At 46.5% G+C, this 15018-nt stretch overlaps 2 protein-coding genes across 2 annotated transcripts; one reads left to right on the top strand and one right to left on the bottom strand.

Annotated features, from left to right (window-relative positions):
• Nucleotides 1–379: 379 nt before the first annotated feature.
• On the bottom strand, nt 380–1911 carry pdcd2l (programmed cell death 2-like). Its single transcript, XM_071899100.2, has one exon. It carries the CDS (start codon nt 1666–1668, stop codon nt 562–564), a length of 1107 nt encoding a protein of 368 aa, XP_071755201.2. The 5' UTR covers nt 1669–1911; the 3' UTR covers nt 380–561.
• Nucleotides 1912–2267: 356 nt separating this feature from the next.
• amfra (autocrine motility factor receptor a) lies at nt 2268–14710 on the top strand. Its single transcript, XM_078283018.1, has 14 exons — nt 2268–2993; nt 3741–3833; nt 4588–4752; nt 5573–5725; nt 5910–5950; nt 6042–6174; nt 6738–6871; nt 7033–7143; nt 9165–9406; nt 9804–9907; nt 10560–10718; nt 10893–11039; nt 11103–11257; nt 12693–14710. The coding sequence occupies exons 1-14, from the start codon at nt 2661–2663 to the stop codon at nt 12850–12852; spliced, it is 2130 nt and encodes a 709-aa protein (XP_078139144.1). The 5' UTR covers nt 2268–2660; the 3' UTR covers nt 12853–14710.
• Nucleotides 14711–15018: the final 308 nt, after the last annotated feature.

Genomic DNA, 15018 nt, shown 5'->3' with positions numbered 1-15018 from the left:
CCAAAAGATGTTCAGTGTTGCGGAGCTGCAGGCTGTTAAAACGTTAAAATCCTTTATTCTCCTGGTCGACCAACAGAAGAATCATGTTAAGGCATCAAATGGTTCTTATCCAGACAGACTTCCAATGAAGTCAGCAGTAGAATCAGCTTCAAGTCCCAGATCACCAACATTACAATCATCACCTCATTACAACAGTAAGGAGGTCAAAGGTCAGGGTAACATTAGCTGCTGGAACAGAATAAAGAGACTGAGAATGTCCTTAAAAGTGAAGATCTTTAAAACTCAAGACAGTTTTTTAAACCTGATGAGATGAACTGTGAGGATCCAGCTGGGAACAGGATGGACCCAGACAGGCGAGGCAACCAACAGATCTCTCTAATCATAATAATAAAGTTTATTTATAAAGCACTTATCAAAAACAGAGTTACAATGGGCTTTACAGCTGGACAGCTGGGTTTCTCCTAACTGAACATCCAACACAAGAGAACAGTTTTCCTTTAACTCTGTATCAGAAGTCTCTCCTGCTCTGATGGATGAACATGTCAGATGTCAGAATCTGAGTCACTTGAACAGCAGCTGGTCCGGGTCGGACTGCAGGAAGGTGAACTCCTCCAGAGGAGAGCGTGTCCCGGCCGGCCAGCAGCTCCTCCTGCAGGTGTAGACCAGCACCGTCCCGAACTCCAGCTCCGGCTCCGCGCTCCTCCCTCTGCCCCGCAGCAGGCTGACCAGAGCGGGCATCAGCTGCAGCTCGAAGCCCCTGGAGGTTCCGCAGCGGCCGCAGACCGGAACCATCTGGGCCATGTTGGACGGCGGCTCGGACACGAAGAGCGGCGTGCCGGCCCAGCAGTACCGCAGGATCTGCTCTGGACACACCGAGATCCTCTTCATGAACCGGGAGAACACCATGTCTCCGTGCCGGGCCCGGCTCTTCTCATACTTCTCCTCCCCGCCGCCACCGCCGCCCTCCTCCCTCCCGGACTCCAGCTGTCCCACCGCCACCCCCTCCCTCCTCTCGTACTCCCTCAGCAGGTGCTGCGCGTGCTCCAGCTCCAGCCCGCCGGCGCCCCCGCCCAGGTCCGACTCCTCCACCACGCTGATGAAGAACGGGCGGAACACGGGAGCGTCCTGCTCGGTTCCTCCCAGCCGGAGATCCTGCAGCCTGGAGCGGACTTCCTCCTGCCCGGCCACGGGCCGCTCTGCCTCCTCCTCGGCCTGGATCTCAGTCTTCAAACCTCCTCCTCCTCCTCTTCCTCCTTCACCCTCCTCCTCCTCCTCCCCCTCCATGCCCCAGTCATCAGCTCCATCGCACCAGTCTGTAGCGGGCAGAGGAGGCTCCTCGGCCGGCCTGCTGGGTGCCGTCGGCTCGGCCTCCAGCCCCTGGGAGCGGAACACCCTCCAGCTCTCCGTCCTCCCGCCGCAGGCCACGCTGCGGCACGCGAACAGGTGCAGGTTGCGGTGGTAGGGGGAGTCCTGCAGCGGGCAGTACACCTGCACCACCTGGGCCAGAGCGGAGCCGCACGCGCCGCAGCGGGGAGGCTGCCAGGTCAGGACCGGCAGCAAGTCCGACAGACCGCCGACCTTGTTGGTCAAATACGATGACTGATATTTCTTATCGATCTCTCCGTCACATAAACCGATCAGAATCGGCTCCTGGGCGCGTGCGGCCATCTTTCACATGTTGACAACACCGGCCGGAAGTGACCTCCAGTGGCTGCGGTGCGTCACCGTCACATGACCGCACAAAGGATGGAAACTTCAGCTGTAAACAAAATAAACGGCTGTAAAAACAGTTTAAGCGAGCGATGTGATCACCGAAAATAACCAAATATATAAAAATAAAGTAATATGACGGTTAAAATAAGTATAACTTTGTACTTTCCACTCATGAGCAACACAGACGGAGAAAAGTTCCGCTTAAGAAGTTCCGGGTCTTCAGTGGCGCAAGAGATGCGTCAAGCTACAGAGGAGAGCAGGGAAACAAGTTCCGGTTAAGCGATCTCGCCTTCAAAATAAAAGCGATAAATTCATGTGTAATGTGTGAAAATAAAAGTATATATTGGGGTGTGGAATTAGTTTTAGGAGTGAAAATAGAACTGTGAATTAGACAGTGAAAATATCCGGCCGTGTGGTGAACTGTGAGTCCTGTCTGCGTCAAACCAGCAGGGAACAGCAGGAAAATGTTTTTATTTTGAAAATATTTAACCGGATTTTTTATTTTATTTGACGCCTGTGTTTAGCTTTGAGCAACTTAGCTAGGCTAGCAGGTTTCTAGTTAGACTCCATAAGTTAAAAATAACAAGACGAAAGGTGGATTTCAAGATGGAGAACGGAGTTTTAGATAACTAATTAAATTCAAACTAACGTTATATGAATGTGTCTATGGACTGTCAGTATGACTGCAATGAGCGACGCCTTTTTAACCTGGGCTCATAGCTAGCAAGCTAATAAACACAAACACTAGTAAAAGTCAAGTTGAGTCAAATGGAAATAACGTCAGAGGAAGAAAATATTACATCCAACCAAGAGCTGCCCGCGGTGTTTAGTGGATGATGTTCGCTACACGGGAAGCTGACATTATTCTGTGACAGTTAAATGGTAAAAACTTGTGTTTTTCATATTGACGTCATCACAGAACAGGCTCATCAGGTCAGAAGTGGATCATGCCGGTGTTCCTCCTGGAGCGGCTGCCGTGGCCCAGCCTGCGGGCCTACACCGCGCTGAGTGCCGCGCTGCTGGCCGGGACCCTGCTGTCCGCCTGCTGCACGGTCACCTGGCCCGGCCCGGAGACTCTGACCCGGCCCGGTCCGGACTCTGTGACCCGGCCGGACCCTCTGACCCGGCCCGGCCCGGACTCTGCTGCAGGTGAAACCCACCTCCACAGGTCCAGGATCGGGGAATACATCAGAGATGCTGGACAGTTCCTGACAGCAGGAGATGGAGAAGTGGCTGCAAGTCTGCTGCTGCACCTGCTGACTGACAGCGTGTTTGTCTGGGTCAGTTTACACTTTACACTCTATACACTGTACAGTTTACAGTATACAGTTTACAGTCTGCTAACAGTCAGCTGCTGAAGTAGAAGTACTGTTACTTTGCTGATATTTGACTTCAATAGAAGTTAAAGTTCTGGTGTAAAAATGTTCTTCAGTAAAAGTAAAAGTGTCTGATTTAAAATGTCGTCAGAGTAAAAGTTCCTGAGTTCCTCTTTAGAACAGAGAACGTTGTTAGCTGTGATCTTTTCCATGTGATTCTAACAGGAGAGAGGTCAGAGTTCAAACTAGATTCTTTTCACTGGAAACATTAGAAATGACAAAATAAAGTGCAGAAACAAAGTAAAGTCAGATTCCTCTTCTCACTGTGAATGGATCCACAGTTTGTCAGTTTACGTTGATCCAGTTTCTGTTGATCCAGTTTCTGTTGATCCAGTTTCTGTTGCTGATGGAGAGACACAATCTGTTCTGTGATGGATGGATTTAAAATGGACTGAAAGACTGATGAAGCTGATTTAAAAAAAAAAACACGTTATTAAGTCTTATTTTTATAACTCTTTATTTTAATGTCTTTTGTCTTATTCTTTTTACTATTGTTTTGTTTTCACTCTATTCTTATGCTTTGATCTTGTGCCTTCTTATTTTTACTTATTATTAACTTATTGAAGGAGTTTGATACTTGATTTTATTTGAATATTAAGGCACTTTGTAAACTGTGATATGAATAAAGTTAATTGTCCGGCCCCCCTGCAGGTGCTGCTGAACTCGGCCTGCTGCGTCTTGCTGCTGATCGCTAAACTGATCCAGATCCTCGTGTTCGGGCCGCTCCGCGTCAGCGAGGAGCAGGTCTGTAATGTCTGTCTGATGTTTGCTATACAATATTGATACCGATAGCAGTATTAATACAATAATAATACATTAATATTGTATTAATATTGCATGATTTCTCCAAGGTCAGGATTTCTCCTGATCTGGTCGAGTCCCAGAGAGCGAAGCTGTTTAGTTCTGAGTTTCTCAGTTTATAGACAGAAAGTATGAAAAAACATTTCAGTAAACTAAAATCAAATAAAAACTGGAGTGTATGAAAAACTGCAGCTAAATTAACACTATAATCACTGTCCCCAAAACTAGCCGGTAAAAAATAAAATTTTTGAGAACTATCCAGAAATTCGTTTTTTTATTTTTTTATTTAGCCTTTATTTTACCAGGAAGTCCCATTGAGATTCAAAATCTCTTTTCCAAGGGGGTTACACAATAAAACATACAACAACAATACAGAAAAAGAAAAATACTAAAATATGTACAATAAAAAAAGGTCACAATTTAGATCAGAAACAGGAGTTATATAACGGGTGGAAGTAACAAAAATGAAATGATGACTACAGATAAAATAGATAGCATGTGAATTGAAAAATTGAGTGATAAACTGTCAAGTGATTTGATAAATCTAAAGATGCTTTGATTAAAATAGAGGTTATTTGATAAAACAGCATCATCATATATCTATATATATATATATCACCACTGTCTACCATTCATCATTTAATAAATCTCTGGAGTCTCTGGTTGAATCTGTGGATCTGCCGTTTTTCCCCCGCAGCACCTGAAGGAAACGTTCTGGAACTTCGTGTTCTCCAAGCTGGTCTTCGTGCTGGGCGTTCTGAACGTCCAGACGCTGGAGGAGCTGCTGTTGTGGTTCCTCTGGTTCTCCGCTCTGCTCTTCCTGCTCCTGCTGGTTCAGCTCTGCAAGGACCGCTTCGAATACGTACGTTCACGTCCCGCTTCCCCCGAAACACACAGAGACGCACAGCGGCGTCACGCTGAGGGAAACATGATGTCACAGCTCGGGTTCCACCGCTGTCCGCCTCCGAAGGCTGAGGCTGACATCTGTGGACTGAAGCTGCTGATGGACTCACCGGGACGTTCCCCTCCGGTGTTTCCCTCCTCAGCTCCGGTCAGACGGTTAAACCGCCTGTCACCACTAGAGGTCAGAGGTCACTAGAGGACGTCAGCTCTATCAAAGTCAGAGCCATGAAAACAAAAGTGAGACTTAAAATCGCACGTGTTAGTAAACACTAACACTTTTTAATCTGAGATGTGTGACCTGCTCAACACATGAGAGCAGAGCAGACTGACATGTTGGAAGAAATATAAAGTCTCCTCCAGGAAATAATCCTCAGAACACGTCACTGTCTCATCCACAGCTTTTTATTCAGCAGCTCAGCAGCTCAGCTCAAGCTGGTTTGACACTGAAGTTTGGATTTTAAAAACACAGAAAAACGAGGAAATGTTGCAAAAATCTAATTACATCCAGCATGCATTGCAGAATGATTGGGGGAAATGTAAACTAGACATAGACAGAAGTAAATGAAGTGTAACTCTAACTGACACTGGTATGGACTCAGTGTTTATCAGCAGGTTTAACTGCTGTACAGCAGACTGTCTAACAGGAAGCCATGACCGCACTGTCAGTAATGCTGTGTGTGTGTGTGTGTGTGTGTGTGTGTGTGCGTGTGTGTGTGTGTGTGTGTGCGTGTGTGTGTGTGTGTGTGTGTGTGTGTGTGTGTGTGTGTGTGTGTGTGCAGCTGTCCTTCTCTCCAGCCACGCCCCTGTCCAGCCATGCGCGGGTGCTGCTGCTGCTGCTGCAGCTGCTGCTGTGCTGCTGCGGTCTGGCTCTGCTGTGCAGCCGGCCGGGCGCCGCTCACAGCCGCCACACCGCCGCCTTCATGGCTGCTGAGGTCAGAAACACTCCGACTGCAACTGAAACATAACGCTCATAAACGCCCCGAGAAGAGTTACAGGCTATCCACAGCAAAAATAAATGACACATTTGATTTTCTTTGCTGTATCCTGCAATGCAATTTAATTTAATATAATGTAATATAATATAATATAATATAAACTGATGCTCCTCTATTTCAGTGTATGCTGGTGACTGTCAGAACTACACATGTCATCTTCCGGTAGGTGAAATATAAATATAAATACACACACACACTCCCAGCTGTCAGACCGATGCTCTGGTGTGACTGGGAGCGCTTGTTTCCGCGGCAGGTACTCCCTCCACCTGTGGGACCTGCAGCAGCCGGGCGGCTGGGAGCAGAAAGCCTCCTGCGTCTACTACACCGACCTGCTGATGGAGCTGGTCCTGCTGGGCCTGGACCTGCTGCACCACATACACATGCTGGTCAGTTCACTTTTTCTACAAGCATGATTTATAGGGAGTAAATGGGTTTCATATTGTCGCCAAAACACATCGGATCATAAATTAGACCTACTGATGTGATTAATCAATGGTTATGGTTCACATATGGTCTAGGTGCCTAATGGCTATTACAGCTCACTATATGTATGCCAAGCTGTGTGTAATGGCTCTGGCTCACTGTATATAGGCCTGCTTTAAGCCCTGTTTTTTTACAATGTGCAGATGGACAGATATTGGGCTCAGCAGCAGAACACCATGTTAGGATCCATGTTCAGCTCCAACACTCTGATAACAATAATTGCAGCTGCATGCAATTTGGAAATTGAAGTAGTTCATATTTCTTTCGATTAATTGTGCAGTCCTACTCCTTCTGTTATCTCTCTCTCCTTCTCTCCCCCCCCCTTCTCTCTCTCTCTCTCTCTCTCTCTCTCTCTCTGTCTGTCTGTCTGTCTGTCTGTCTGTCTGTCTGTCTCTCTCTCTCTCTCTCTCTCTCTCTCTCTCTCTCTCTCTCTCTCTCTCTCTCTCTCTCTCTCTCTCTCTCTCAGCTCTTCAGTAATATCTGGTTGTCCATGGCCAGCCTGGTTATCTTCATGCAGCTTCGTTTCCTGGTGCAGGAGGTTCAGAAGAGAATCCGCCGCCACCACAACTACCTCCGAGTCCTGAGCAACATGGAGACCAGGTCAGGGTCAGAGGTCAAATTCATTTAGAAAGGTTTTAACAAACAGGTTTCTCACAACGTGCTTTACAGAGAATAGAGTCCATGAATGAAGATATAGAACAGCTGTTCTGTACTGGTGTCTGTACTGGTGTCTGTACTGGTTCTGTGTGGTTTGTCTCCAGGTTTTCTGTAGCTTCTCCAGATGAACTGTCAGCTAATAATGATGACTGTGCGATCTGCTGGGAGGCGATGAGTTCGGCCCGGAAGCTTCCCTGCGGTCACCTGTTCCACAGGTCAGCCTCAACACCTGCACAGGTTGGCTGCTGAACAGGTGTTTGGTGCAGGTGTTTGGTGCAGGTGTCTGCTCCAAACACCTGGACCAAACACCTGGACCAAACACATGCACCAAACACATGCACCAAACACATGCACCAAACCCATGCACCAAACACCTGGACCAAACCCATGCACCAAACACCTGGACCAAACACCTGCACCAAACACCTGCACCAAACACATGCACCAAACACATGCACCAAACACCTGCACCAAACACCTGGACCAAACCCATGCACCAAACACCTGCACCAAACACCTGCACCAAACACCTGCACCAAACACATGCACCAAACACATGCACCAAACACCTGCACCAAACACCTGGACCAAACCCATGCACCAAACACCTGCACCAAACACCTGCACCAAACACCTGCACCAAACACCTGCACCAAACACCTGCACCAAACACCTGCACCAAACACCTGCACCAAACACCTGCACCAAACACATGCACCAAACACCTGCACCAAACACATGCACCAAACACATGCACCAAACACCTGCACCAAACACCTGCACCAAACACCTGCACCAAACACCTGCACCAAACACATGCACCAAACACATGCACCAAACACCTGCACCAAACACATGCACCAAACACCTGCACCAAACACCTGCACCAAACACCTGCACCAAACACATGCACCAAACACATGCACCAAACACATGCACCAAACACCTGCACCAAACACCTGCACCAAACACCTGCACCAAACACCTGCACCAAACACATGCACCAAACACATGCACCAAACACCTGCACCAAACACATGCACCAAACACCTGCACCAAACACATGCACCAAACACCTGCACCAAACACCTGCACCAAACACATGCACCAAACACATGCACCAAACACATGCACCAAACACCTGCACCAAACACATGCACCAAACACATGCACCAAACACCTGTTCAGCAGCCAACTTGGAAGTCTCAGATGTCCTGCTGGCTTCACTTTCACCTTTAATTTCACGTGTGAATTTGCTCTTATATTTCTTATATTCTAACTGGTATTAAATAATCTTAAAAAGTCTTGAGTTGAACCTGCTGAGACGAGCAGACAGCCTGCTGCTGACTCCCCGCAGCTGGCAGATGCTGCCTTCAGGTGCTCTGGGAAATGTGGTAATTATGAGTGGAGCGCACATTAACAAGCCAACAAAGTGGAAAATACTACTGGGAAAAATTAGAATGATGGGATAGAATAATGAATAAATAAATGTGGATGGGAAACATAATGATGGGATACAATATTGGCTAAATAAACATGACTGGGGGAAACATTATGATAATAGAATACAATAATGACAAAGTAAATTCGACTGGGAAACATAATGATGAGATAAACACCGCCTGTCAAAAGTTTGGGGACACCTCGGCTTTTCAAAATTTTCAAGAAAAAAAAATGCCTGCAATGCTTCTGTTAACATAAAATATCTATTTCCTGATACTTTGGATTCATTTCTTCAACACTCAGCTTCATGTTCCTCAGAGTGTCTTCTTCTTCTTTGGTGTGAAGAAGGTTTTTCATGGCAGAGCGTCTCTGACTGTCGGCATGAAGGAAGTCTGAGCAGCAGTGAGGAGGTTTTTCTGATGAACGTAGAGTTTCATTGTTTTAGTGTTATCACAAATATTTACACGTATGATTTTTTTTCTCAAACTAAACCTAGTTGGTCTTTAATGGGGTTAGGTTATTGCAAACCGACAGAGAAAACATGCTGATTTATTAAGTATTTTCAAAAGCCAGGTGTCCCAGACTGTAATAGGGGGATTTTTTGATTCCTGAGTTGCTGAGATGTGATGTTCAGTGCATGGAAGCCACGACAAGATGATAAAAGTGATGCATTTTATCATTTGTTAGTTTTCTATTTGTGCCAGGTCATTTTTTTTTACTTAACCAGCTGAAATTGTGAATTTGGGACTCTGGTTGTCCAGTCTGTATTCACTGCATGCTGCTGCCTCCTCAGCTCCTGTCTGCGCTCCTGGCTGGAGCAGGACACGTCCTGTCCCACCTGCCGCATGTCGCTGAACATCGGAGAGGGAGGTGGAGGTGGAGGAGGTGTGGAGAGGGAGGCGGGGGAGGCCGGGGCCGACAACACGGCTGCCGGAGCCGGCGCCGGAGCCGGAGCCGGAGCCGGGGCCGGGGCCGGGGCCGGAGCCGGAGCCCGGGCGCTTCTCAACCAGCACAACCACTTCTTCCACTTTGACGGTGAGACGCCAAACCCCTCGTCCCTCAGCAGGACACCAGACACTTTCACTGTTTTACCAGCCGACTAGATGTTAAGAACAGAATAAGACACCAAATGGTGGTAGGTTACCTGCAGAGCAGACTAATGTACCAGGCACACACACACACACACACACACACACACACACACACATACCGGTATTCTGCTGGTGCTAATTAAAGCCTATGTGTAGAATATTTGGACTGAAAGACTTCTTGCATGGGGTTACAGGTAGTTCCCTCCAGGGATCAATAAAGTATCTCTCTATTTAATTATACTCTCAACATTTCCTATTTTTAGATTGCCATTATGTAGTTGTTCTTGCCTCAGTCTTGCCTCCTGTAGTGTGTGTTCTGACCCTTGACCCTTGTGTTGCAGGCTCTCGTTTCGCCAGCTGGCTGCCCAGTTTCTCAGTGGAAGTTATGGCCACAACCGGCATCCTGGGCCTCGCACCGACCGGCCGCTCCCAGCTCAACACCATGGTCAGTGTTAAGGACAGGATCGCTCAGGATACACATCATACAGGGAAGACTAACTAAACTCCAGGAACAACTAAACTGTAACTAATCAATGCAGGATCAGGCCAGGAAACTTAGCAGCCAGCTAAATATTTAGAATAGAACCGGACTCCAAATGATGGTTGGTTACTTCTAGAGCAGACTAACTTACCAGACAGTTTAAACTTGAACTAACCATCACTCTCTTGTTGTTAACACATCTGATTAGCACACTAGCTAACGTATCTAGTAGCAGCTAGCGTTAGCATGTCCACATTAACATCAGTGTGTTTGCTGGCTAGTTAGCTAGCTAACAGTTTGTTCAGGTTAACTGAGCTGACTCTTCTCAAGCTACAACTCAGAGTGTTTTGGAGTAGAGACTAGGGCTAAAGACAAGACAGTTTACTGTGTCACAGTAACCAAATCCACCTTATCACACTATTCACTTTTACTGAGAACGTTACTGAATGGATCTACAGCCACACCACAACAAGCTGACTCAGCTGCTCTCTGTTTCTAGCTGCTTGTACAGATTTACACTTTTATATTACACTTTTTTATTAACTAACAGACATGATGCAGCCTCACCTGGATGGTAGATGTGTGGCGTACCTGTGAAGCCTCTCTGTGTTCTCAGGCCCAGCAGATCCAGCAGATGTTCCCTCAGGTTCCCCTCCAGCTGGTTCTGCAGGATCTGGAGATGACACGCTCCCTGGAGCTCACCACCGACAACATCCTGGAGGGCCGCGTCCAGGCCCCGCCCCCACCGCCGGTCAGTCCACAGGTCAGTCCACAGGTCAGTCCACAGGTCAGTCCACTGATTCTAATCAGACATTTTGATCAGATTAAACACAAATATGAATGAATACCTTACTATTAGTATTACTTGTCAATGGAGAGTTTTAGTGTCCTATGGTCTGAATGTTTTAAAGGCTTTTCCACCCTGACAAGAATACATCTCCTCCTTCAGGCCGTGGAGCGCCCAGCCATACAGGTGACTCCTCCCCCTGGGGAGAGGGGCGGGGCCAGCGGGGGGGAGGAGGAGGAGACTGTGGAGGAGGAAGAAGTTGAAGAGGAAGTGGAGAAGTTGGTGAAGGGGGAGAAGGAGAAGGTGGTGGAGGAGGAGGAGGAGAAGGTGGTGGAGGAGGAGGAGGAGGTGGAAAAGTTAGTGAAGGAGGAGGTGGTGGAGAAGGTGGTGGAGGAGAAGGTGGAGGAGGAGGTGCAGAAGTTGGAAGAGGACGTAGAGGTGGTGTCTGGTTGGTTCTCCACGTCAGCGGAGGAGCGACAGAAGCTGCTGCTGCAGAGGAAGGAGGAGCTGCTGCAGCGAGCGCGCAGGTACTGCAGACTGGAATACAGGGTAGTGTTCAGTATAGAGGAGTGATGTAGTTTGACAGTGTTCAGTATAGAGGAGTGATGTAGTTTGATAGTGTTCAGTATAGAGGAGTGATGTAGTTTGATAGTGTTCAGTATAGAGGAGTGATGGAGTTTGACAGTGTTCAGTATAGAGGAGTGATGTAGTTTGACAGTGTTCAGTATAGAGGAGTGATGTAGTTTGACTGTTCAGTATAGAGGAGTGATGTAGTTTGACAGTGTTCAGTATAGAGGAGTGATGTAGTTTGACAGTGTTCAGTATAGAGGAGTGATGTAGTTTGACAGTGTTCAGTATAGAGGAGTGATGTAGTTTGATAGTGTTCAGTATAGAGGAGTGATGTAGTTTGACAGTGTTCAGTATAGAGGAGTGATGTAGTTTGATAGTGTTCAGTATAGAGGAGTGATGTAGTTTGACAGTGTTCAGTATAGAGGAGTGTAGTTTGATAGTGTTCAGTATAGAGGAGTGATGTAGTTTGACAGTGTTCAGTATAGAGGAGTGTAGTTTGATAGTGTTCAGTATAGAGGAGTGTAGTTTGATAGTGTTCAGTATAGAGGAGTGTAGTTTGACAGTGTTCAGTATAGAGGAGTGTAGTTTGATAGTGTTCAGTATAGAGGAGTGTAGTTTGACAGTGTTCAGTATAGAGGAGTGTAGTTTGACAGTGTTCAGTATAGAGGAGTGATGTAGTTTGACAGTGTTCAGTATAGAGGAGTGATGTAGTTTGATAGTGTTCAGTATAGAGGAGTGATGTACACACTTCTTCCTCTTCTCTTGCTTTTGTCAGAACAGTCTTTCTCTCAGCTCAGTCATCAGCTGTTTTAGATGTTCTCCATGTTCTCCGTGTTGTTTTCCATGTTGTTCTCCATGTTGTTCTCCGTGTTGTTCTCCATGTTCTCCATGTTGTTCTCCGTGTTGTTCTCCATGTTCTCCATGTTGTTCTCTGTGTTGTTCTCCATGTTGTTCTCCGTGTTGTTCTCCATGTTGTTCTCCATGTTGTTCTCCGTGTTGTTCTCCGTGTTGTTCTCCGTGTTGTTCTCCGTGTTGTTCTCCATGTTCTCCATGTTGTTCTCCGTGTTGTTCTCCGTGTTGTTCTCCGTGTTGTTCTCCATGTTCTCCATGTTGTTCTCCGTGTTGTTCTCCGTGTTGTTCTCCATGTTCTCCATGTTGTTCTCTGTGTTGTTCTCCGTGTTGTTCTCCGTGTTGTTCTCCGTGTTGTTCTCCGTGTTGTTCTCCGTGTTGTTCTCCATGTTGTTCTCCATGTTCTCCGTGTTGTTCTCTGGGTTCCCTGTTCTCAGTCTCTGTCTCTCATTAGCAGCTAATTACCTGCAGCTGCTGCAGTTCTGACCTCATTAGTGCAGAAGTTAGTTTTAACTCTCAGCTGAATCCTGCTCTCTGCTGCAGGAGCTATCTGACCCGGAGCTGCAGCCACAGCGCCGACGCCGGAGGCCCCGCCTCCTCGGACGGCGAAGCCCTGACCTCCGACCCCGCGACCCGGAGACGACGGACGCTAGCGGCGGCCGCAGAACGACGGCTACGGAGACGGTCCGACTCCGCCCGCTGAGGACGGACGGGAAGAGCTGACACCAGATCTGCTGCGGCCGCCTTCTCATACCGCGGCGCTGCTGGCCGCCGACAGTTTGTTGACGCATAACGTTCCCATAATGCCGTGCCAGTCTGAGTTTGACAGACGGTGAAAACCAAAAGTGAAGGCAGTCAGATGTTTCCATAGTAACCAGTTGAATATGAGTGAAGCATCTGAACTGGGTCATGTGACTGTGAGTTCACTCAGGTTCTTCTGTGACGTTTACATGCACTAATCCAAAACCAGGTTCAGAACTGAACTCTCTGCATGTAAACAGACATCTTCAGCCTCAAATAATTTACCCAGAAGGCTGTTGGTGTCCCGGGGTCTGAATGATTCGGAGGCTTTTCCACTCTGACAAGAGAATACTGGGAATTTTGGGGCAAGAAAATGGTGAAATTTAAAGAGATTGAATATCAGCACAAAATATCAGATATTGCTGCTTCAGTCCAAAACCCATGTTGGTCGATCCCTACTGTTAAGTTGCACACGTGAAACTGAACAGATGAAAATGTGCTTGATGTCCAGCATGCTGTGCTGCCAGTCAGGATTCAGGTGGTGCTGCAGACAGGTCTGAGCGGTGAACAGGTGTCAGACTGCAGCCTGCAGACAGGTCTGAGCGGTGAACAGGTGTCAGACTGCAGCCTGCAGACAGGTCTGAGCGGTGAACAGGTGTCAGACTGCAGCCTGCAGGCAGCAGGTGAGGTGTGATGAAGCAGCAGCAGGGTGTTGGTTTGAGTCCGGCTCGGCTCACAGCCGGAGACCTGGTTGAGTTTGACTTGTTAGTTTGTGTTGAAATGATTTCTCCCTGCAGTAGAGACTCCTGTGTGTCACCTGTACTCACCTGCAGTGCTGTGAGCGCCACCTGCTGTTCATCCTGAGCAGACAGATTGTTTCTCTGATGATTTCTGTACAATAAGAGTGATGACATCATAGAAGACAGATTTTAAAGGCATATTTTTAACTGGGTAACTTGAAAATACTCTGAGTTACTTTTAATAAAGACTAACTCAGTAAAGTAACTAGTTACAATGTAGGGCAAGTCATAAAGTAACTAGCTAGTTTCTTTCCCAACACTGGCGATACAATACTGAGAATCAGGCAAAAAACTGTTTCCGCCTTAAAGGAGAAATCCGCCTTGAATCGTCCAAACAGAACGGACCCAGAAATGCAAACAACATCAGCAGTAGCTGTTTTTAAAGTATTACTAATATTTTAGAGTGAACTTTTCCTCTAATCCCCACTCATCATGCAGTATTCAGATCCATGTAGCAGGTTGATCTGCAGGTTGGACAGCAGTGATTAAAATGATATTTAATGCTTTAATTGTTAATGTGTGTAATTTTAAAGACAAGATTAGCAAGACGATCAGGTTCCCTACAGCAGCTGAACTGTTAAAATATTGAATTAAATGAGTTAAATTGACAAGAAGACACAAAAGGTTTGGAACAGGATGGAATTTGCCTCCGTTTGGTTGTTTTGTTTCTGATTTTGCTCTGAGAAAGCTTTATTTAAAATGTTTTATTATAATGTTCTGGTCATGTTTTATTGTTGGGATGTCTGCATGAAGAGTCCAGACCGGCTCATCAGGACTGCAGCTGATCCTGTGGGATCAGACGGTCTGGAGTGAGCTGAAGTGAATTTTGCTCCTGGATGTTTTTCTGGCACCTTAAAGAGTTTCTGCTGTTTGATGATATTCTTCCTCTTCTGGACTCTGAACTGTCTGCAGATTGTAGAAATACAACATGGATTAAATTATTGGAGTCCATTTTGTACGTAGAGGACAAAGAATTGTGATTTTTGTAAATGAACTGTCAGGCTGTCAGTTTAATAATTAAAAGCTTGTAATAAATTCATGTTTATAGAAGTTTTTTTAACCCGTCTCTGTTTTCTGTCTGGATTTCAAAGTTTTATTTGCTTCCAGTGGCGCTGGTGGGAGAAAGAGCTGTGCAATCAAAAGATGTCATTTAGAGAATTATATTCAACTTCACTTATAATAGACGTGTGGAGACAAATGAACCTGAAGAGAGCAGAAGAAACGCTCTGAAAGAAAAGCTGCAAAAATGGATGTGGTGTCTTTTGTTATTGTTATTGATCTGATTTTTGAAAATCTGCTTTTAAAAACTAATTTCTGGTGAGTTTAGT

This window comes from Centroberyx gerrardi, chromosome 4 (genome assembly GCF_048128805.1).
Source record: "Centroberyx gerrardi isolate f3 chromosome 4, fCenGer3.hap1.cur.20231027, whole genome shotgun sequence".
In the NCBI taxonomy this organism is placed as follows: Eukaryota; Metazoa; Chordata; class Actinopteri; order Beryciformes; family Berycidae; genus Centroberyx; species Centroberyx gerrardi.
The sequence above is the reverse complement of the archived record's forward strand: the minus strand, read 5'-3'. Positions and strand labels throughout refer to the sequence as shown.